Raw genomic sequence first — 23781 nt, forward strand, 5'->3', positions numbered from 1 at the left:
AACATAGTCAGATCTTCGATGTGGGGATATCTCTTTGGCAGGCAACTTAAAATTGCTACTGTCCTGTATATCTTAACTGTTTTTTGGGGGTGGGGGGGGAAATGGGAAAGAATCACTGAAAAATCCTAATGATTTTTTTAAAAGCATCAATAAAACAACAAAAAAGAATGGATATTTGGTATTAATTAGACTGAGCCAAGAACTTCTGAAAAAAGTTTATTTTACATTATTTACAAAAATCCTCAGTTAATTAACAAATTATTGAGTTTTGCAATGATAATTATCCCTGGCAAAAGTATAGGATTAGGGGGACAATTACCCATTCATGATAACAGCTGAGAGTGATAAATCTTTCTATTTCTGAAGAAATTTCATGACAATTCTCTTGTTTTCTACACTCTGACACACACTGGAGCAACCTGTACTTAATTCTTCCTACCTCACAAAAAGACCCTGGCTTTTAATATATTCAGACAAATTAAGTGCTTATGAGTACTTAAAAAAAAAAACCAATCCAGGAATAACACATATATACTTATATTTAGTTTAAAAAAGAAACATTTTCTTATTTATACAATTTCTTCCATAAAATGGAAATAAAATAATTATCATATAGCCATAGTTGTTTTATGTGAATTCTTTTTCTCTTCATGTACTTGATGAGTCCATCCTAAGTTGTTTGCTATGATATTTCTTATTTCAATCTACCATTTTTAATGTTGTCTGGTAACATTTGCACATCAAAGGTGTAGCAGATATAGTGATAGATCTCCTCCGCTTTCTGATGACTTACTTGTGCATTAAGAGAGATTTCTTCAACAGAGCTGAAAAATAAATTATACAAAAAGCAATGTTCATAAAAGGACTTTTTGGGGGACAGTATTTAATATGCTTACCTCCCCTACAAAAATTAATAAAACCACAAAAGCCTTTAAAGAACTTAGTTGTTCTAGTGTATTTATATATAAATTATAGACATGTAGTACTGTACTAATATTTTTTACTTATATATACACAAAAAGAAATTTTAAAATAATGAGATACAAGTGAAACAAGCAATGTTTTAAAAATAAGTATTAATTATTTTGAGTGAGGACAATATGATTGAATATATGTCATATAAAAAAGAATCCTGATTTAACATTTTGTGATAAAGAGATTCAAAGATATGGCTTTAGTTAAGTTCAACTTATTTTAATACTTGGTTTTTTAATGGCTATCACAGCTAAAAAGATACCTTATAAAAATAAGTAGATCCAAATGGAGTGTTTCCTTGACTGCACTTGCTAAATTATAATGTTTATTTTGAAATTCAATCCATCAATGTATTCAAAGGGTTTTTTTGCAGAAATTTGGCTAGTTTATTTCCATCTTTATTAGTTGTTGCATTTTTACATTTTTAGCAGATAGATTCAAAACACTGAATCACTTTGTTGAGATTTTTAAAAACTGGCTAGAAAATTCTGATTCCATGTTTTAAATTGAAGATATGAGAATACTTATGGGTATCACAGAAAATAAGTTTAGTTTTTAATTGTCTTATTAATCATGAAGATTTCATACTAAATTAGTTGATACTTCAAAACATAACATACAATCGTGACAAAGTTTTATCATTAACAAAAATTTCTCTGAGGTATGACTTTTTTTAACATTTTTTCTAATTACATGTAAAGCAATTTTTAACATTTAACAAAAATGAATGCAAATCTACATTTTAAGTAATATTCTTCATAATTCTGAATGCTTTTGGCCAACTTCTTATCAGACTACATAATATTATTATTTTTAAGCTGACAACATGGAAGTGTCAGCTCTACCATTTTCTTATTTTTCTCTTATACCAGGGGTGGGGAACCTGCAGCCTCAAGACCACATGTGGCCCTTCAGGTTCTCAAGTGCAGCCCTTTGACTAAATCCAAACTTCACAGAAAAAATCCTCTTAATAAAAGGATGTATTCTGTAAAACTTGGATTCAGTCAAAAGGCCACACCTAAGGACCTAGAAGGCCTCATGAAGCCTGGAGTCCACAGGACCCCACCCCAGTCTTATACTAATCTTAATAGTATTACCTTCAAATTTGTGGATTCTATGACAGATACTGTTTAAGCTGATTGTCCATTTAATGAAGGGTTAATTTAATTAAAACTAGATTATCTGTACACTCACTTAATAAGGAACACATAAATCGCAATATATTACCACATGCTGAAAGTGAACAGCTAGTGAGGAAGTGATTCTCAAACCCTCAAGTTTGTACAACTCACTCTTCACTCAGGATACCTTGCATGTGATATGTGACACACATCATCTGACATATAAATGCCAGGGTTAATTCACATAGTAAATATTTTGGATTTTTTAGTTGGACTGTGATTTCAATGATATAAAACTCTTGTCAACAGATTGGTACCTGCTATACAACTAATAGTCTTAAGAGAGTTGCTGAGGATTAAGAGGTTAAGTGATTTGTTCTGGCTCCCAAAGCCAGGAAAGTATTGCCAGAGACAATACTTGAACCCTAATCTTTCTGACTACAAGATCAGTTCTCTATTCTATATGAGCCAGGAGGCTGCTTATGTACTAAATGACATTAAAAATTAATATGCTTCTTATTGTTTTACATAACAATACTAGTTGTAATATTGTCCTGCCTCTCAATGTGTACCCCATTTTGTGTACTCCCTGCATTTTGGAGGCCACTGCAAACATTTTACATCATTTGATGAATTAAGAAAAAGTAGCGAGTGTGTCTCTCCACTTCTCCTTTACATGAAATCATATCTAAGTAAATTCATTTCAGCATTTTAAATGGTGTTTTAAATAAATCAGGCTCTGCCCCTTCCCTCATTGTGTGAAGAGGGAGAGCAATGACAATAGCAATAGATGTATAGATGTATATAATATATATTATATATATATGTGATTAGTGAGTTTAGGAGGCAAAGTCATCGAGCCCCAAAGAAATAATATCAACTTACATGCACTCCTGACAGGACAATAATTTCTTCACCTCAGACTGATACCTCTAGTAAGGCAACAGTGTCCCTCTGTTACCATAAAAAAATTACTGCGCCAAACCACCTTGGTTGTATAGCCACTAAATCAGTCTACCATTCTAATCTAGGTTTGGCTGATTTCCTGGATTGAGGTTATGTGTGACTTTATTTCCAAGAACAAGACTGGAAGCCAAGGGGGTACCAGTGAGATAGAATCTTATGTCTGTCTTTTTAGTAGTGAGGAAACTCAAGTGTACCAATACAAATGCCTGTTCTGCATCTTATAGTCTTGATGTTACGTTAGGCCCTGAGACATTGCCTTGCCCAGCATCAACAGAATCAGGACATGAACCTAGTTCTTCCTGATTCCAGGGTCATCTATCTAATCAATAATGTGTGTGTGTATGTGTGTCTGTGTGTGTATGTGTTGTCTGTGTGCACCATGCCAGTCTAGGTGCTATTAATAATCCACTATTCAGAAGAGAAATGGGTGTGGCTATATCCTTGTTCCCTGTAACCCCACAATGAACTGCCAGATTGATTAATCAAAATTAACATCTGAGAGCTTTACCATTTTACTAGTAAACAGATAAAAATTAATATTACCTCTGGTTCTGCTGTATACATTTCTACTGTACTGATTCTACAATGTAATTGATTTTATGTTGTATTGATTTTTGTGATTGACTTTGTATTTGCCTAATGCCACCCTTCTATGTCCTTGAGTTGAGCTCAGGAATTTATCTTACCCTTTCAGTTACTTTAAACTTATAATTAATGGGAAAAACTGTTAACTTCTATACCTTCAACTTGTGAGAAAATACCAAGACATCTGGTGTTATCTTTAAATCCTATAGCTAGTTCTAAGAGATACTAGTCCCTGAATTGTCCTTGAACCATTAAAGAAAGTCATCTCCCTAACAAACCTTTTTTTTTTTTTGCATGTGCATGCCAGGAAGTTTATTAACTTCAGTCCACTAACAATGTCTGCAACAAGCATTTGGATCCCATAAACCAATCAAACTTAAAAGGGGTAGTTACTGGTCCCAGTGGGTCCTAGCCTGCTCTTCTTGATGTAATAAATTATGCTGTCACCAGTCCTGTAACCATTGCTTTTCCCACCTACCCAACTGTGTTCTTTGTTCTCTTGTAATTCCCCAAAGTATATGAAGGCTAGCAAGCCCCACCTCAAACACTTACTAACTGTGTGACCCTGGGCAAATCACTTAACCCTGTTTGCCTCAGTTCCTCATCTGTAAAATGAGCTGGAGAAGGAAAAGCTATACCTTTTGGTCTTTGGTAACTGCAAGAGAGGCCATTGACCTAACTTACTGATTACTGCTAGCCTAACTAATAAATTGATCATGCTCAGACCACTGTTTCTCAATTTATCTTAGTTTTCAAACTTAACACTAGCAAGTACTAACAATTTAGAATGATGGAAATTTTGAGCTGGAAGAAAGCTTGATGATCATCTAATCCAATCCCTTTTACTTTTACAAAATGATATAACAGAGAAATAAACCAGCTGGGTGATATCAAAGGTGAGTGGTATTGCTAGAATGAAAATTGGAAGAAGTCTTCCCATTTCTAATTCAGTGTCATTTCTACAAAATTACAGTGTCTGTCAAACTAATTCAAATGCCATAATTCCTGTGTTGGGAATAAAGGATATTTCAGTGCAAGCTAAGAGATATCTGAAATTTTACCTAGATTTATAATTTCTTAGAGAATGCTTTAATCAATGAACAATAAAAAGCCAGATAGCAAACATACCTGTTAGTCATCTTTTTCACGGATGAAAAATGGTGACACATATTTAGAGCTGTTACATAGCTTATATTGGGTATGCTTAGATAGAACTGGAACATGTCACGTTTATTATCTTTCACAGCTACTGGAACATGAATACCAGCATTCTTTCTCTGTTCTACTAAAGTCAATTCCTTAATCAATTCTGCAGTTTCTTTCTGGCAGGAGCTGAAAAGAATTCGAATTCCAGCACCAATTAAGGCAGACAAAAGGCTATCATAGCTCTTGGTCCTTTGAAATACTTTCAAAGCAGCTCCTAATTAAAAAAAAATAACATGAATATTAAAACATTAACAACAAAAGAACAATACACTATTAACATGACTAAAATTATTAATAGAATAATAATCTGTGTGTCTCAGCATTGAAAGTAGACTTCTCTGAGAAGCACTTGAAGTTTCAGAGATACTCCGCTTCTAGTTTAAGGAGAACAAAAAAGGGAAGGGGCAGTGAGATAGTCATGACACTGAATGCAATAAAACCTGGAAAAAGCAAGAAATTTACAAGAAGTTGAAAAGGAGGGCAGAGCCATATGGTAGAGTAAAGGCAGGAACTTGCCTGAGCGCTCCAAAATTCCCCACCAAACAACTTTAAAATAATGCCTCAAAACAAAGTCTGGAGTGGCAAAACCAACAAAAAGTCAAGGTAAAACAATTTTCCAGCCCAAGAAAACTTAAAAGATTGGCAGGAAAGGTCTGTTTCACTGAAATTAAAGTGAAGTGCAGTGCAGCACAGATCACACCCTGACAAGTGAGTAGCTGGGCCTTGGAGGGAAGGGGTGTGTATGCTTTGCTCTAAGCCCAAAGACAGTAAAGGGGTCAGACAAGTGGTCAGTAGGAGATTACAAGGGACCTTGTCCTGGCACTGGGTGCAGGACTCTGTTGCATTGGTCATACGTGGTTCTGGGTTGCAGTCGCAGGGCAAAAAGGAGCAATAGCAGGAAGCAGGGACCTTGTTCACATTTCCAAGTTGGAAAAGAGTCTGTGGTAGTTCACAAACCAGAGCAAAAGTCAGGAGAACAGTGACCACTACATTTCTCCTTAGATCACACCATCTTAGAAGAACTGAAAACTGAAAACTAGTTCTGAAAACAAGAGCACAAAAAAACCTTGAAACCTGAGATGGTATTCTTTTCCCACCAAGGAGCAGAGGTCAGTTTTAATATAAAGTTAAAAGGCAAAAAAATAGGCAGGGAAAATGAGCGAACAACAAAAAAAGAACCTGACTATAGAAAGTTACTATAGTAATAGGGAAGATCAAGACACAAACCCAGAAGAAGACAATTAAATCCAAGCACTTACATGCAAAGCCTCAAAGAAAAATGTGAATTGGTCAAAGGTCCAAAAACAATTCCTGGAAGAGCTCAAAAAGGTTTTTACAAATCAAATAACAAAGGAAGGAAAAACTGGGAAAAGAAATGAGAGTGATTAAGAAAATTAAGAAGAGAAAGTCAATAGATTGGTAAAGAGGCATAAAAATGCACTGAAGGAAAGAACTCCTTAAAAAGCAGAACTAGCCAAATGGAAAAAGAGGGACAAAAAAATGAACTGAAAAGAACTTTTTAAAAAGTAAAGTTGGCCAAGTGGAAAAGGAGGTTAAAAAGCTCACTGAAGAAAATAATTCCTTGAAAAATTGGAATTAGGAAAATGGAAACTAATAACTCATGAGACATCAAAAAAACAATAAAATCAAAAGCATGAAAAAAATCATTAAATTATCAAGGAAAACTGTTCTGATATCTTAGAACTGTAAGGTAAAATAGAAATTGAAAGAATCTACTGATCACCTCCTGAAAGAGATCTCAAAATGAAAATTCCCAGGAATATTATAGCCATATTCTAGAGCTCCCAGATCAAGCAGAAAATACTGAAAGCAGCCAGAAACAATTCAAATATCATGGTATCACAGTCAAGGTAACACAAGATTTAGCAGCTTCTGCATTAAAGGACTGGAAGGCTTGGATGTAATATTCTGGAAAGCAAAGGAGCTAGGATTATAACCAAGAATAACTTAAACAGGAAAACTGATGGTGGCTGGGGGTGGGGGGATGGGCTTTTATTGAAATAGGGAAATTTCATGAATGAAATGGCCAGATGTGGAAAGAAAATCTGACTTTCATATGCAAGACTCAAGAGAATCTTAAAAACGTAAACATGAGAGAAATCATACGAGATTCAAAAAGGCTAAACTGTTTACATTCCCACAGAGGAAGATGATATTTGTAACTCCTAAGAACTTTATCATTGTTAGGGCAGTTGGGAAAAGAAGACACATAGTGAGAGGTCTCAGCTGTAACTTGAATATTGATGGGAAGATTTCAAAAAAATAAAACTAAAGGGTGAGAAAGAGGTATGTCCTGGGAGAAGGGGGAAGGGTGAGGCAAAATGGGGTAAATTATCTGACATAAAAGAAATGTGAAAGGAAGTTTTTATAATGGAGGGGAAGATGTGGGGGTGGCAGACAATGCTCGAACCTGTCATTGCAATTGGCCCAGAGGGAAAAATATACACTTTATCTTGTTCTACAGGGAAGTAGGAAAGGAGAGGGAATAAGGAAAAAGAGGAGGAGGGGCTGATAGAAAGGTGGATTGTGAGAGGCAGTGACCAGAAGCAAAATATTTTTGAGGAGAGACAGAGTGAAAGTAGAGAGGATAAAAAGGGGGGTAAAATAGGATGGAAGTAAATACACAGTAACCATAACTGTGAATATGAATGGGATAAACTCACCAATAAAACAGAAGAGGATAACAGAATGGATTAAAAAATAGAATCTGACAATATGCGATTTATCAGAAACATCCCTGAAGTAAAGAAACAGACAAAATAAAGATAAGCAGCTGGAAGTAAAAAAAAAAAAATTGGGTAACAACCATGATCTCATTTGCTTTGTCAAGCAAAAGCAAAGATAAATCTAATTAAAAAAGATAAGCAGGTAAGAAACTATTGTTATACTATTATATTGATAACCAACTGTTAAATTGGAATCCAAACTTTTGTCTTTACTATTTCCCCTTAAAGGCTCAGGGATGGGGAACCTGTGGCCTCAAGGCCACATGCAACTTCGGGTCACAGGTTGTAGAAGTCTGGTGAGGCCTTTTGACTGAGTCCAAGTTTTACAGAACAAATCCTTTTATTAAGGGAATTTGTTCCGTGAAATTTGGATTCAGTCATAGGGCCCCACTTGAGGACCTAGAAGGCCCACATGTGGCCTTGAGACAGCAGATTCCCCACCGCTGGCCCAGTTCTAGTTAAAATCTGTCTCTGAAGGACATGACTGATTGATGAGATTACTCCCAGCCCTCAAAGAACATACTCTGCAATCTTGGGCAGGACCCCATTGAAATAAAAGATATAACTTCTGTTAGAACATAAACAGAATCTAGTCTGGGCAAGCCCTTACCCTGGAGTAAGGAGCCCCTGTCCTTGTATACCTCTATTAGAGTTTAGGGTGACCCAGTTCAGGAAGGAGAAAACTATCCAAAGAGGTCTGGATGGAAATAGATTTCCCTGTCCAGACTTCTGGAGGTTACTGAGTCTCACGATCAAGTCACATTCTGACCAAGAGGAGATGAGGACATCTAGCCCATCTCCTCATTAACATCCACCAACTGGGACTGATTTCCACTTGTCAGGAGCATTCTCTTTTATAAAGGTGTTTAAAGCTGTCACAGTCTCCCCTAGGAGTAAATAAACTGATTATTAATTACACAGAAACTCTGTGTTTCAGGATTCTCAATCATTACACAGGAAAATTACAGTTTGCTAAAAGCTAGCAGTGACAATGAAGTCATATCAATACTAAATATATATGCACCAAATGGGATAGCATCCAAATTCTTAATAGAAGTTAAATGAGGTACAGGAGGAAATAGGCAGTAAAATTATACTAGTGATAGACTTAAAATTTCTCCTCTCAGAACTAGATAAATCTAACCAAGAAATAAACAATAAAGAAGTCAAGATGTTGGAGAGAATTTTAGAAAAATTAGATATGATAGACCTCTGGAGAAAAATGAACAAGAAGAGAAAGGAGCATACCTTTTTCTCAGTACTATACGGCATCTACATCAAAATCAGACATGTATTAAGTGACAAAATCCTCAAATCAAATGAAGAAAAGCAGAAATATTAATTACAGCCTTTTTGGATCATAATGCAATAAAAATTTCATTTAATTAAAGGGCTGTCAAAACAGATTAAAAATTAACTGAAAACAAAATAATCTAATCCTAAAGAATGAGGTCAAAGAAAAAATCATAAAAATAAAAAAAAATTGCATTAACAAGTATGACAAAAATAACGTAAGGTGTCAAAATTTATGGGATACAGCCAAAGCAGTATATAGGGGAAAATTCCTATCTTTAAATGCTTACATAATAAAACAGAGAAAGAACAAATCAATTAATTGGGCATGCAACTAAAAAAAAAAATAGAAAAATAACAAATTAAAAATTCTCAATTAAACTCCTAATTGGAAATCCTGAAAATCACAGGAAAGATTAATAAAATAGAAAGAAAACCACTGAAGTAAAAAATAAAACTAGGAACAGGTTTTAATTTTTTTTTAAATAGATAAACCATTGGCTAATTTGATTCAAAAAAAAGAGGAAAACTAAATTATTGGTATGAAAAAGGTGATTTCACTACCAATGGTGATGATATTAAAGTAGTTCTTCAATTTTGCCCAATTATATACCAATTAAACAAACTAAGTGAAATGGATGAATATTTACAAAAATATGAATTGACCAAATTAATGGAAGAGGAAAAATAATACTTAAAGAACCCTGTCTTCAAGAAATTGGACAAGACGTAGATGAGATCCCTAAGAAAAAACCATCAGGGCCAGATAGATAGACAAGTGAATTCTACCAAACATTTAAAGAACAATTAATTCCAATATAATGTAAACTATTTTGGAAAACACGTAAAGCAGGAATCCTACCAAATTTCTTTTATGACACAAATACAGTGCTGATATCTAAACCAGGAAAATTCAAAACAGAGAAAGAATACTATAGAACAATTTCCCCAATGAATACTCATGCAAAAATTCTAAATAAAATACTACCAAGGAGATTATAGCATTATACCAGCAGAAACATACACTATGACCAGGCAAGATTTATACCAGGAATGCAAGGCTGGTTCAATATTAGGAAAACTATCAGTATAATTGGTCATATCAATAACAAAAATAACAAAAATCGTGATTATCACAAGAGATGCAGAAAAGGCTTTTGACAAAAAGCAACACTCATTCCTATTAAAAAAAATTCATTCCTAGAAAGCATAGAAATAAATGAGGAGTTCCTTAAAATGATAAGTAGTACCTATCTAAAATCATCAGCAAGCAGAATCTATAATGGGGATAAGCTAGAAACCTACCCCACCAAGTAAGATCAGTGGTGAAGCCTCTGATCGTGGTGCCCATTATCACCACTATTACTCAATATTGTACTAGAAATGCTAGCTATAGTAATAAGAAAAAGAAATTAAGTTAAAACTGTAACTCAAAACTATAACTATTTGCAGATGATGTTATACTTAGAGAATCAACTTATAAAACTACTTGAAATAATTAACAACTTTAGCAAATTGTAGGATATAAAATAAACCCATATAAGTTATCAGCTCTTCTATATATTGCCAACAGAGTCCAGATGCAAGAGATAGAAAAAGAAATTCCATTTCAAATTAACTGTAGGCAATATAAAATACTTAGGCCTTTACCTACAAAGACAAACCAGGAACTATATTGAACACAAAATTACAAAATATTTTTCACACAAATAAAGCCAGATCTAAACAAATGGAGAGAGAAATATTAATTACTCATGGGTAAGCTGAGCCAATATAATGAAAATGATAATTCTACCTAAGTTAACCCATTTATTAAGTGCCATTCCAATCAGACAACCAAAAATTTATTTTACAGAATTAGAAAAAATAATACCAAAACCACTTGGAAAACAAAAGGTCAAGAATATCAAGAGGATCAATGGAAAAATGTAAAGGAAGTTGGCCTAGCCATACCAGATCTCAAACTGTATTATAAAGTGGTAATCATCAAAGAAAGCCTGGTACAGGTTAAGAAACAGAATGCTGGATCAGCAGGATAAACTGGGCACAAAATAAACAGTGGTAAATGACCACAGTAATCCAGTGTTTGATAAACCCATAGACCCCAGTTTCTGTGAAAACTCGCTATTTGACAAAAACTGCTGGGAAAATGAAAACAGTATGGCACAAACTAGGTACGGACCAAAATCTTACACCATATACCAAGATAAAGTCAAAATGGACACATGATTTGGACAAAAAAGGTGCTACTGTAAGCAAATTAGAACAAGGAATAATATATCTGTCAGAGACAGAAGGATGTATGACCAAACAAGAGGTAGAGAGCATTACTAGATTTAAATGGATAATTTTTATTACATTAATTATATATTATATGAATACGTATTATATTAATTATATATTTATTATATTAAATTTGAAAGGTTTTGCACAACCAAAATCAATGCAAACAAGATAAGAGAAAAAAGCAAAAAGGTGGGAAACGCTTATTATAGCAAGTATCATTTCTCAAATATATAGAGAACTGAGTCAAATTTTTAAGAATACAAGTCATTCTCCAGTTGATAAATGGTCAAAGGATATGAATAGGCAGTTTTCAGATGAAGAAATCAAAGCTATCCATAGTCATGAAAAAATGTTCTAAATCACTATTAATTAGAGAAATGCAAACTAAAACAACTGTGAGGTACCACTTCACAGTTTTCAGATTGGCTAATATGACAGAAAAGGAAAATACTAAATATTGGAAGGAATATGGGAAAACTGGAATATTAATGCACTGTTGGTGGAGTTGTAAACTGATCTAAATATTGTGAAGAGCAATTTGAAACTACAGTCAAAGTGCAATCAAACTGTGCATATCCTTTGATCCAGGTCTGTATCCCAAAGAAATCATAAAAAAGAGGAAAAGGACCTACATGTAAAAAAAATTTGTAGCAACTTTTTGTAGTGGCAAAGAATTGGAAACTGAGAGGATGCCCATCAATTGGGGAATGGCTAAACAAGCTGTGGTTTATGAATGCAATGGGACGCTACTGTGCTGTAAGAAATGACAAGGAGGATTTCAGAAAAACCTGGAAAGACTTAGTGATGCAAAATAAAAGCAACATTGTACAACGAGCAACTTTGAAAGACTTTGTTCATTTTATTGCTGAGAAGAGCTAAGTCTTTCAATTCCAAAAGACTCAAGATGGAAAAAGTTATCCATATTCAGAGAAAGAACTGATGGAATCCCAGGGCAGATGAAAGCCTACTATTTTCACTTTCTTTTTTTTCCTGTTTTATTTCCTTTTGTATACCGTAATTTTTGTGAAAACTGTTTCTTCTTTCACAACATGACTAAAATGAAAATGTTTTACGTGTGTGTTCATCCTTCGTTGCCAAAGAAGGCCATGCCATCAGAGAAATAATGACATGACCTGCACTTGACTTTGTTTTGAGTGAGTGTGGGCTGTGCAGGTCACCAGCCTCACTTCTCCTCCAGAGCCATCTAAATCCAGTGACCAGATATTCATCAGGATGACTGGAGATGACCCAGGATGAGGCAATTGGGGATAAGTGACTTGCCCAAGGTCACAGAGCTAGTGAGTATCAAGTGTCTGAGGTGAGATTTGAACTCAGGTCCTCCTAACTCCTGCACTGCTCTATCCACTGCAACCACCTAGCTGCCCCTTCTTATATATGAATGAAATGCTAAAAAACACAAAAACAGCAACACACACTGATGAAACTTAAAGAATTGGTAACTTACAACCACTGTTACAATCTGCTAGGAAGGTGAGTCATAAACATTGGAACATGAAGGAATTTGTAGGACACGAATCATTTTACATTTTATTTCTGCTTTTCATTGTCTTTCTCAGAGTCCATGTCTTCCTTCAAACCAGACCAGAGACTGACCTAATGATCTAGCTAGTGATCACCCTCTCCAGAAGCAGCGAAGTGGTGCAGTGGATAAAGCACCAGTGCAGGAGTCAGAAGGACCTGAGTGTTTTACATGACTGCATGTAAGAAAGAGAGAAAAAAATTCGAACTCAAAATTGTACTGAAAAAATGAATGTTAAAAATTGTCTTTACACGTAATTGAAAAAAATATATATTGTTTTTTTTTAAAAAAAAAAAAGCCTTACCTCACTAAAGAAATGGTCAAAGGATATGAAGGGAGCAGTTCTCAAAAGAAAGTTACTGCCAACCAAATAAAAAAAAATCCACAACTCACTTCTAACCACAGAAATTCAAATTAGGATGAGCAAAGACAAAAAAGGAAAAGAAAAATTATTGGAAGGCATTTCAAAGGACAGCCATTTTAATGCATTATTGGCAGAACTATCAATTACTCTAGTCATCCCAGAAAGCAATTTGGAATTATGCTCAAAAAGCCAATTAATCTAGTAATACTAACAATAAGCACATATCTGAAAAAGCTATGAAAGCAAGAGAGACATGACAGAAAGAATTCATATGCAAAAAATATCTCTACAGTAGTACCTTTCATTGGGGCAATGAAATGGAAACATAGTAGGTGCCTATCAACTGAAAATGGCTGAAAAAACTATGGTAAAAAATGACAAAAGGGAACTATTCAAAAAAAACTTCAGGGAACTTATATGAACTGATGTGGAGTAAAATGGACAGAACCAGGAAGAGAAGAATTTCGACAATGATTACAACATTGTAAATGAAAAGGATTGTGAAAAGCTTAGGAATCCTGACCAATACAAGGACCAAAAGATTCCAAAGGATCAGTCTTACTTGAAACTTCTAACGTATAGGTGATAGAATAAAGAGCGGGGTAAAATGAGGCATAGCTATTCAGATATCACAAACGTGTGCATTTATTTCATTTGTCTGTACTTATTACGAGAGAGATTTTATTTGTAATGCCAAAAAAAGTATTAATAAAACATTTAAATGTTTTTGTTCTTTGGCATGGAAAAGTCTGTCAAGTTCATAATAATATGAAGTTTTTAAAAATAAAAATAAATCCTGTGACTCTTTTTCACTTAAAATGAGTTCAAGGGTATCAGGAAGACCTACTCAGGTGTCTCTGTCCAGTGAATGCACCGTCAGAGAAAAAAGGCAAGGAACTTTTAAACTCTTGTTTATCCATTAATTTGTCTAATTTCTTCACCAAGTATTCCCTATGCCAATGAAATAAAAGATGCGGAACAAAACAAATAAAAAGCCCCAACCCATGCCTCTCTCTTACTAGAAGAGAGGTTAATATAGGTCCCTCAGCACCAGGACAAAAGAAAAATGATCAAGGGATAAAATTAAGTGAAAAAAATCTCCTGAAGGACAAGGAATTTTATTATTTAATTCTTCTTGCTAGTATTAGACATTCTAAAGAAGAAATTCCTAGGAGTAAAGGTACTGGGCAAATGCAGATACAGGTCTTACCTACACCAAAATATTTAAAATATTTAAATATTAAAAATAATACTTTTTGTAGCAGTAAGGATTTAGATTGATAACTTCTCAGTATCTTTTTCTGGATATTACTTACCTTCCACCCACTATACTTGAGTAGCCCCTACACCAAAATATTTAAAATATTTAAATATTAAAAATAATACTTTTTGTAGCAGTAAGGATTTGGATTGATAACTTCTCAGTATCTTTTTCTGGATATTACTTACCTTCCACCTACTATACTTGAGTAGCCCCTAACAACAGGGACTTCCTGTTAAACTCTCAGTGATTTAAATTCAATTCAATATTTCAAATGCCTATTATTTACCAAACTTAGAATTAAGCGCAAGAAAACACAGGCAAAAAAAGAGAGCTTACCATTAACAATTTTATACACAGACATGAAATTCAAAATAAAAATTAAATAGTTATGAAAGGAAGGCATGAAAGAGTCGAGGGAAATCAAGACAGGCTTTTAGAATAGTTGTCAAACATGACAACAAGCACCCCAAACACTAAAAACTACTCCAGAACCAGATTAAAATATAATTAGAAAATATTTAACAAAATACAAATAAAGTAAAATATAGAAAGTTAATATATATGGTATTCTAATTTACAGTATTAATGAAACCAAGGAGAGAGAGAATATGAAAGAATATCAATTTGAATTAATGTCCAGGAAGAGAGGAGATACTTAATGGTATCAGAAGCTTCTTCTCATAAACTGTAAGTAGACAGAGCTGCCCGAGTGAGGACCCAGCTAGCTGGGTAACCCAGCTCATCCTCTCTCTTCTGTCTCCCTCTCCCCTTCCTTTGGGGTTAACTGGCTAGATGTCCTCCCTCCCTCCTTTTCTTGTTCCCAAAACCTTAAACCCAGTGCACTCTGAAGCCCATAGATTAGACAAGAGGTCCCTGCCCAAGCCCCACTTAATGACTGGCTTAGAGTGATTATCAATAGTAACAGTTTCTCTTTCCCTCCCAGTTTGATTTAGTTATTTTTTTTCTTTTGCTCATTAAAAGGGCCATTCCCTGATTACTTCTTAAACAGGCCTATTCACTCAATGGGTGTTACCTCGCTCAGAGTACATGAAAAGGTCTAGCCTAAAAAGCCCAAGGTCTCCCATTACATCCTGGGCCATCTCCAGTCATCCTGATGAATATCTGGTTACTGGATCCAGATGGCTCAGGAGGGAAAGTGAGGCTAGTGACCTTGCACAGACCTCCCTCACTCAAAACAGTCAAGTGCAAGTCATGTCATCATGTCTCCGATGTCAAGAGTCTTCTTCAAAAATGAAGGATGAACAAAAGAAGGATTTGGAAGCAAAGTAGATGCCTAGGGAAATAACTAAACAAACTCTGGCACATAAAAATAATGGATTACTCTGCTATAAAAAAAGAACTACACTACAAGAATTCCATGAATTGATAGAGAATAAAATACATAGAATCAGGAAACGAATGTATAGGATGTAAACAAAAAGAACATAAAATAAAACAAAGATTGCCCAGAGAAGAAAATAAATGCACCTCTCTCCCCATGGTGCAGTGGTATGGAATCATGGAAGTGGAATACTGCATATTCTGACATGAATGATTTCCTTATAGAGCTTTTTTCTTTTTTAATCTTTCTTACATAGGCCAGCTTGATGGAACAGGGAGAAATATATTCAGAAATGTTCATAAGATAACAATAAAAGGCTGCAATAAAAATAATATTACTCCCCTTCCAAAAAAAATGGGGAAAAGACTTTTCCACCTGTCAAGCTGGCAGATATTCTGGGCATGTATCTATGTGGTAGCTAGAAAGTAAAACTGTAAGGAAGATTTAAATGTTCTAAATCTTCTCAGACTTGGGGTCAAATCACAGGGACTCTTGATTCATTTGCTCCTACCTACAAAACTGGGAACTTGAGAAATTAATTCAGGTTCACCATTAAGAAATTCTGGCAGTTAGGTGATAGAATGCTGGAATTAGAATCAGGAAGATCTGCATTCAAAATCTCAAATACTTACTTAGCTATGTGACCCTGGGCAATCATTTATCCTGTTTGCCTCAATTTCTTCATCTCAATTTTCTCAATCTCAATCATCTCAATCAATCTTCATCCAAGGATATTGAAGATACAATGAGATAATATTTGTAAATCATATACATTTTCAAATAATAATTTATCTTTTGCTCAATTACATGTAAAAACAATTTTTAACATTTTTTTTTAAGTTTTGAGTTCCAAATTCTATCCCTCCCTGAGACAGTAAGGAATTTGATATAGGTTATACATGTGCTATCACATAAAACATATTTCCATATTAGTCATTCTGTGGAAGAAAAAGGAAGGAAGGAAGGAAGGATCATTATACAGTATTACTATTATACTATGTACAATGTTCTGGTTCTGTTCACTTTGTATCATTTCATTTAAGTTTTTCTGAAATCTACCTGTTCATCATTTCTTATACCACAATAGTATTCCATCACAATCATATATCCCAACTTGTTCACAGTCATTCCTCCATTGATGGGCATCCCCTCAGTTTCCAATTCTTTGCAACCACAAAAAGAGCTGCTATAAATATGTTTGTACAAATAGGTCTTTTTCCCTTTTTTTTAATCTCTTTGGGATACAGAACTAGTAGTGATACTACTGGGTCAAAGTTTTATTGCCCTGTAGACATAGCTCCAAATTGCTCTCCAGAATGATTGGATAAGTTCACAATTCCACAAACAAGCACATTAATGTCACAGCTTTTCCACATCCCTTCCAACATTTATTATTTTTCTTTTCTGTCATATCAACCAATGAAATAAGCATATGGTGGTAGCTCCGAGACGTTTTTAATTTGCATTTCTCTAACCAATTAAATCATATAAACCTTAAAGCACTATATAAACATTAGCTATTAATAAATAGCATTAAAACAATGAAATTTAGTAGGGACATGTGGCTATTCTCATTGCAACAATATTAATTCATGCCCCTACCCAATTTAATTGTTTCAATGCTATTTAGTAACAGCTAACATTTATATTAAGTGCCCCAGACTCGCTATATTCTGAAGGCAAAGGAATGGTTTTGCCTTTTTTTCTTTAACCTAAAAAGCACGGAAGAAACATCATTTATATACAAACCTGTTTTCTCTCTGTCTTTTTCCACAATCACACATATTCTTTCAAATATATTCTGTAAATACTGAATCTTCTCCACAAGTTTACTTCTATTCATATTATTTATCATCTCTGATTGAGATTTTCTTTCCACCGCCATTCGGTTGCTAACAATGTAATCACAGCCACTGAGTGAGCAAACCTCCACTTCTAATCCATGAACGGTTCTCAGTGAGGAAATTACTTCTGAACCAGAGGTGATTTCCCGGCTGTCCACAAGAATACAGTTTCTTTGCCTTTTCTCAGGAAGCCCAAGTGAAGGAGGTATCAGATCCAAATTTTCTGTTGAACTGGAACCACATAACACTAAAGGTTTTGAATTAACATCCTCCAGATCGCTATTAAGCTGGGGGGGAAGAAAAAGAAAACATGCATAAAGAACATTCAGGAAGAAAAACCCACTATTCTCTTCCTATTTATACAAATTTTTTTAAGTTACCAATTAAAATGAAAAAGGACATGAAGGTAGCATAGAGAACCTAGAGAATAACTACAGATGGAAATGCATATAAAATTAAAGCAATTTAGAATTATGCCCAAGAAGTTACAAATTTGGTGATACAAATGTAATACAATATTATCATTCTGTAAGAAACGATAAAATGGACAATTACAGAAGAAACTGGAAGACTTTTATGAACTGATGCAGAGGAAAGGAAAACTAAGAGAACAATTTCTAAAATGATACAACTGCAGAGAAAAGCAACTGTTGGAAGGCTTCAGAAATCTGATCGTTAAGTGATAAACCATGAGCCCTTCAAAATCAAGATAAAACACCACTCACCTCTGTAAAGGGAGGTGATGAACTTAAAAGAAAAAAGGATTTAAAAAATTTTTTATCTTAAATTTTTTTTGGTATACTTTTATGTTCTCTTTTAGCTGCAATCACCTATTTTTACATGACTTGGCATTAAGTTAATAAAATTTTAATAAATAATCTTGAATTCATTATGAAACTATACTTTTATTATACTGGTTATTAAGCATATCTTCAATAAATAGTCCATTTTTTTCCCCAAGTTTAGTTCTGAACACAGCTTACAGTATTTCAGAGATGGATGGCATATCTTGTCAAATGCTTTTTCTGAAATCTGTGGATATAGTCTTTTTTTGTTGCTCTTGTTATTAATAAAGAGATGAATAATTAATGATCAATAATATATTAATAGTTTACTTAATATAGAATTAAACTTGCATTCTAATTAATCTGGTCATCATGTATAATCATATACATGACTCATGTCCTTACTAGTATTTTATTTAACTTTTCTGCATCAATGTTCATTAGGTAAAAAGTCTATAGCTTTCTCTGTTTTGCCTCTCTCTGGTTTAGGTATCAAGTAGAATACTGGGGAAATTATCTCATGTAATCTGAGTGTACAAGTAGAAGATAAATGAGGAATATAGGAAGAGGTGATACTTGGAACCTCACTCTCATCTAAACTGGTCAAAAAAGTGAAGAATGCTAAAACATTCACACACACAATGCATTTTACTAAGCAAAAAACAAAACCAGAAGGAAAAGGGGAGGAGGGAGAGGAAGAAGCAAGAAGAAAAACAGATTAAGGGAAGATTAGTAAGCAAAACTAACTAAGTGGGAAGATGAATCTCAAAACGGGTATGAAAGAAAAGAAAAGAATATGTGTTTGAGTCTGAATGAGGGGAAAAAGAAGTGGGGCAGGGGAGCTGAAGCAGACTGGATCAAACCTGGAGCATTGGTATTTAGCACTCTCCTCTTATCACCCACTCACTTCTCTACAGAGGGTGTAAGTGGGGAAACAAAGGTTAGGAAAAGTATGAGAGAACAGGACAGGGGAAATGACATAACTAGATATTATAAATGTGAATATGAATGGGATGAATTCACTCAAAACAGAAGAAGATAACAGAATGAGCTAGAAAGCAGAATACAATAACATGCTATTTACAAGAAATACCCTTGAAATAAATAGAGAGATTCAAGTATAAAGAGTTACGATAACCAATACCAGGAATGTAGTGTTGTTTAAGGTTAGGAAAACTATAATTATATCTGACCATGCTAATAATAACAAAATTCATGTCATTATACCAAAAGATGCAGAGAAGAGTCTAGACAAGATTCAACACCCATTCCTCTAAAAAAAAAAAAAAGCCAGAAAGGAAAGGAATACATACATAGATCGTTCCTTAATATGACAATTAATATCTATCTAAAACTAAGGGCCAGCTTTACCTATAATGGAGATTAACTAAAAGCCTTCCTAATAAGATCAAGAAGAAAGCAAAGATATCCATTATCACCACTATTATCTGAAATAGTATTGGACTGCCAGCTAATAGAAATAAGACAAAAAGAAACTGAGACAAGAAGCACAGGCAAAGTAGAGACAAAGTTATCACTTTTTGGAGATGATGGGAGAGTGTAAAAAGATTCAACTTAAAAACTAATGAAATAATTAACAATTCCATCAAAGTTGTAAGATATAAAATAAATTCACACAAATTATCAGTACTTCTGTACATTAACAACCAAATAAAGCAGGAAAAAATAAAAATGTAAATTTAATTTAAAATTTAAGTCTTTTGCCACATAATAGCCTATAAACTTTTGTACAGTTCAAAAGAAGTTCATGACAACTTCCCATCTTATTATAAAATACAGTAAAGATTCTATTATTTGCACATCTTGTTTTTATAAAATTAATCACATCGAGGACATCCTGTAAGAACAAGCTAGCAAGCATTTTATTAAGTTCCTATTAAGTGGACAGGCACTGTGATAAACATGAAGTATACAAAGAAAGGCAAAAAACAGGACTTGGCTTTCAAGGAGCTCACAGTCTAATAGAGAATTAAATTCAATAAACATTTATCAAGTGCCTACTATGTGCCAGGTTCTATGTTAAGCACAGGGATATAAAAGAGAAAAAACAGTTCTTGCCCTCAAGGAGCTCCCAAACTAATGGGTGAGACAACATCCTAATAAATATGTACAAAGAAAGCTATATATGTATGTGTGTGTGTGTGTGTGTGTGTCTATATATATATATACATATATATATATGCACATACACACAAGACAAATAGGAGATAATTAAAAGAGGTGAAGAACTGGAATTAAGAATTTTAATTGGGACTAAAGGAAGCCAGAGAAATCAGTAGTCCTAGTGAAGGAGGAAGAGCATTCCAAGCATGGAAGACAGCCATTGAAAATGCCCACAGCCAAAAGTTGGAGTGTACTGTTCATGAAGAAGACAACTTGCAAATGACTGTATACAAACAAGTAATATACAGGACAAACTGGAGGTTATCTCAGACAGAAGGCACAAAAATTAAGGGAAACCAGGCAAGACTTCTTACAGAAGGTGGGATTTTATCTGAGAATTGAAGAAAGTCAGAAAAGCAGGAGCTAAAGACAAGGAGAAAGAACACTGCAAACATAGGAGTCAGTGGAAATGCACAGTTAGAAAATGGAGTGCTTTACACATTGAACAGCAAAGAGATTAGTGTCACCACAGTGCAGAATATAAGAAGAATAAAACATAAGACTGGAAAGGGACTGGTGAGGAAGAGGACAAGTTATGAGGGAACTATAAAAGCCAGAGGAAGGAAGAAAGCAAAGCACAGAGTCTGAGGGAGTAAGGGAGAGGCAAGTGGTGGGGGACAGGTTTTGCACAATGATAACCAAGGCTCCGAATCATTGGGTCAGGAAGGCTATCATAGGGTAGGAGTATACTACTTATTGAGGACCAGGAATTTAGGCAGAAAATTAAAGCAAAGATACCAACCTCTGTCACTATTTGATACAGTTGTAGAAATGCTAACGATGGCAATGAAACATGAGAAAGGAACCAAAGGTGTAAAGAGAGGTAGAAGAGAGATAAAACTCTCTCTATTTCCTGAACAGGGAGTTTTCAGATGAAGAAATCAAAGCTATCTATAATCGTATGAAAAAATGTTCTAAATCACTACTGATTAGAGAAATGCAAATTAAAACAACTCTGAGATACCACTTCACATCTAATTGGGTAATACTGATTGGCTAATATGACAGAAAAAGAAAATGAGAAATATTTGAAGGAATATGGGCAAATTGGGACATTAATGTACTCTTGGTGGAGATGTGAACCCATCCAAACCATTCTGGAAAGCAATTTGGAACTATGCCCAAAGGGTAATCAAACTGTGTACATACAGTTTGATCCAACAGTACCCCCACTAGGTCTGTATCCTAAAGACATAATCAGAGAAAAGGAAAAAAGGACCTATATGTGCAAAAATATTTATAGCAGTTCTTTCTATGTTGGCAAAGAATTGGAAATTGAGGGGATACCTTTCAAATGTGAAACAGCTGAATAAGTTCTGGCATATATGATTGTAATGGAATACCATCGTGCTATAAGAAATGACAAGCAGGATGATTTCAGAAAATCCTGAAAAAGATTTACATGAACTGATGCAAAGTGAAGTAAACAGAACCAGAACACTGTATACAGTAACAGCAGTATTGTAAGGATGATCAACTGCAAATGACTTAGCTATTCCCAGCAATACAAATATCCAAGACAATTCTGAAGGACTTATGATGAAAAAAAGTTCTATCTATCTCCAGAGAAAGGACTGATGGAACCTGAATGCAGATGGAAGCATATTTTTATTTTACTTTCTTTACTTTTCTTTGATTTTTTTCTGTGTTTTCTTTCACAACATGACTAATATAGAAATATATTTTACATGACTGTACATGTATAACCTTTATCAATCAAATTGCTTTCTATCTTAATTATAGTGAAGAGGAAGGAGGCTGGGAAAGAATCTGGAACTCAAAATTGTTAAAAAAAAAAAAAAAAAAAGGTTAAAAATTGCTTTTACAAGTAATTGGGAAAAAACAAAATATTAAGATTTTTTTAAAAAACCTATATCCATCTGCTGATGACATGGTGAGCTACTAAGAAAATTCTAGGGAAAGAGCAAATACACTAGTTAAGAAAACTGATAGTTTCAGACTACAAATAAACCTTAAAAAATCAATACCATTTCTATATAATACAACAAAATTCAAAAGGTATTAATAGAATAGAAAATAACTATAAAATGCACAAACTGTCTGTCTGTTTGTGTTCGTCTTCTATTTTCAAAGACCATGAAATCAGAGAAATGATGACATGACTTGCACTTGACTTTGTTTTGAGTGAGGGAGAACTGTGCAGGGTCACCAGCCTCACTTCTCCTCCTGAGCCATCTGGATCCAGTGACCAGATATTCATCAGGATGACTGGAGACAGCCCAGGATGCACTGGGAGACCTTGGCCTATTCAAGTACTCACTTAGAATGAGGTAACACCCATTCAGTGAATAAACTAAGTGGAGATCAAGCCACCAAAGGAGTGAATAAATAAATAAACTTGTAAAGATTTGATTACTAAGTTCTCATTAAAGAAGTAAAGGATACTTTAAATAGCTGGAGAAATATTCAGTGTTCATGACTAGGGTTGCCAATATAGTAAAAATGACAATCTTACCAAAGTTAATTTACACTTTTAATGTTATACAAATCAAATTATCAAAGGGATTCTTTAAAGAACTAGATAAAATGAATTTTTAAAATTCATTTGGAAAAATAAAAGATCTAAAAAAGCAAGGGGAATGATGAGAAGAGGTGGGGAAAAATAAAAGATCTAAAAAAGCAAAGGGAATGATGAGAAGAGGTGGGGAACAAAAAGCACTTCCAGACCTCAAACTATATTATAAAGCAGCAATCATCAAAACCATCTAATATTTTTTGGAGAGAGAAAGAAGAGAGACAGAGAGAGAGGGAAAGGGAGAGAAAGAAAGAGAGACAGAAACAGAGACAAAGAAAGTCAATAGGACAAGCAAAAGAGAATCAAATAATAGAATAATTCAGAGTTAGATAAAACCAGAAGACAAATTACTTATGAAAGAACTCTCTATTTGATAAAAACTGTTGGCTAAACTAGAAGTCTAGCAGAAATTAGGCTTGGACCAAGACCTCTATATTATAATTTACAATGCATTCTATAAATGGATATATGACCTTAATATTAAAGATCAAACTATTGAAAATTAAAAGAGAAGCAGATCATATATCCTTCACAGCTATGGGTAGGAGGTGTATTCTTAAACAAGCAAAGGAAAGAGGGAATTACAAAAGATAAGAGATAAATCTGATTACATGAAACTGAAAGGTTTCTGCACAAACAAAATTAATGTACCTATGATAAAGGAAGCAGCTGAATGGAGAAAAAAATATTTCATCAAGTTTCTCTGACAAGGGTTTAATATCATATACGTACACACACACACA

At 34.2% G+C, this 23781-nt stretch overlaps 1 protein-coding gene across 2 annotated transcripts in view; it reads right to left on the reverse strand.

Annotated features, from left to right (window-relative positions):
* Positions 1–203: 203 nt before the first annotated feature.
* The window catches only part of FANCM (FA complementation group M), a 98358-nt gene continuing 74780 nt past the window's right edge, over positions 204–23781 (reverse strand). Inside the window, exons 21-23 of one of the 2 annotated variants that reach the window (XM_072629264.1) lie at positions 17439–17820; positions 4776–5067; positions 204–824 (exon numbers count right to left, since the gene is read on the reverse strand). In XM_072629264.1, the coding sequence (XP_072485365.1) occupies positions 695–824; positions 4776–5067; positions 17439–17820 (804 nt within the window). In that variant the 3' untranslated portion in view covers positions 204–694. Of the gene's footprint in view, positions 825–4775; positions 5068–17438; positions 17821–23781 lie in introns of those variants that run through there. The other variant, XM_072629265.1, reaches the window with a different exon arrangement.

This window comes from Notamacropus eugenii, chromosome 1, assembly GCF_028372415.1.
Source record: "Notamacropus eugenii isolate mMacEug1 chromosome 1, mMacEug1.pri_v2, whole genome shotgun sequence".
NCBI lineage: Eukaryota > Metazoa > Chordata > Mammalia > Diprotodontia > Macropodidae > Notamacropus > Notamacropus eugenii.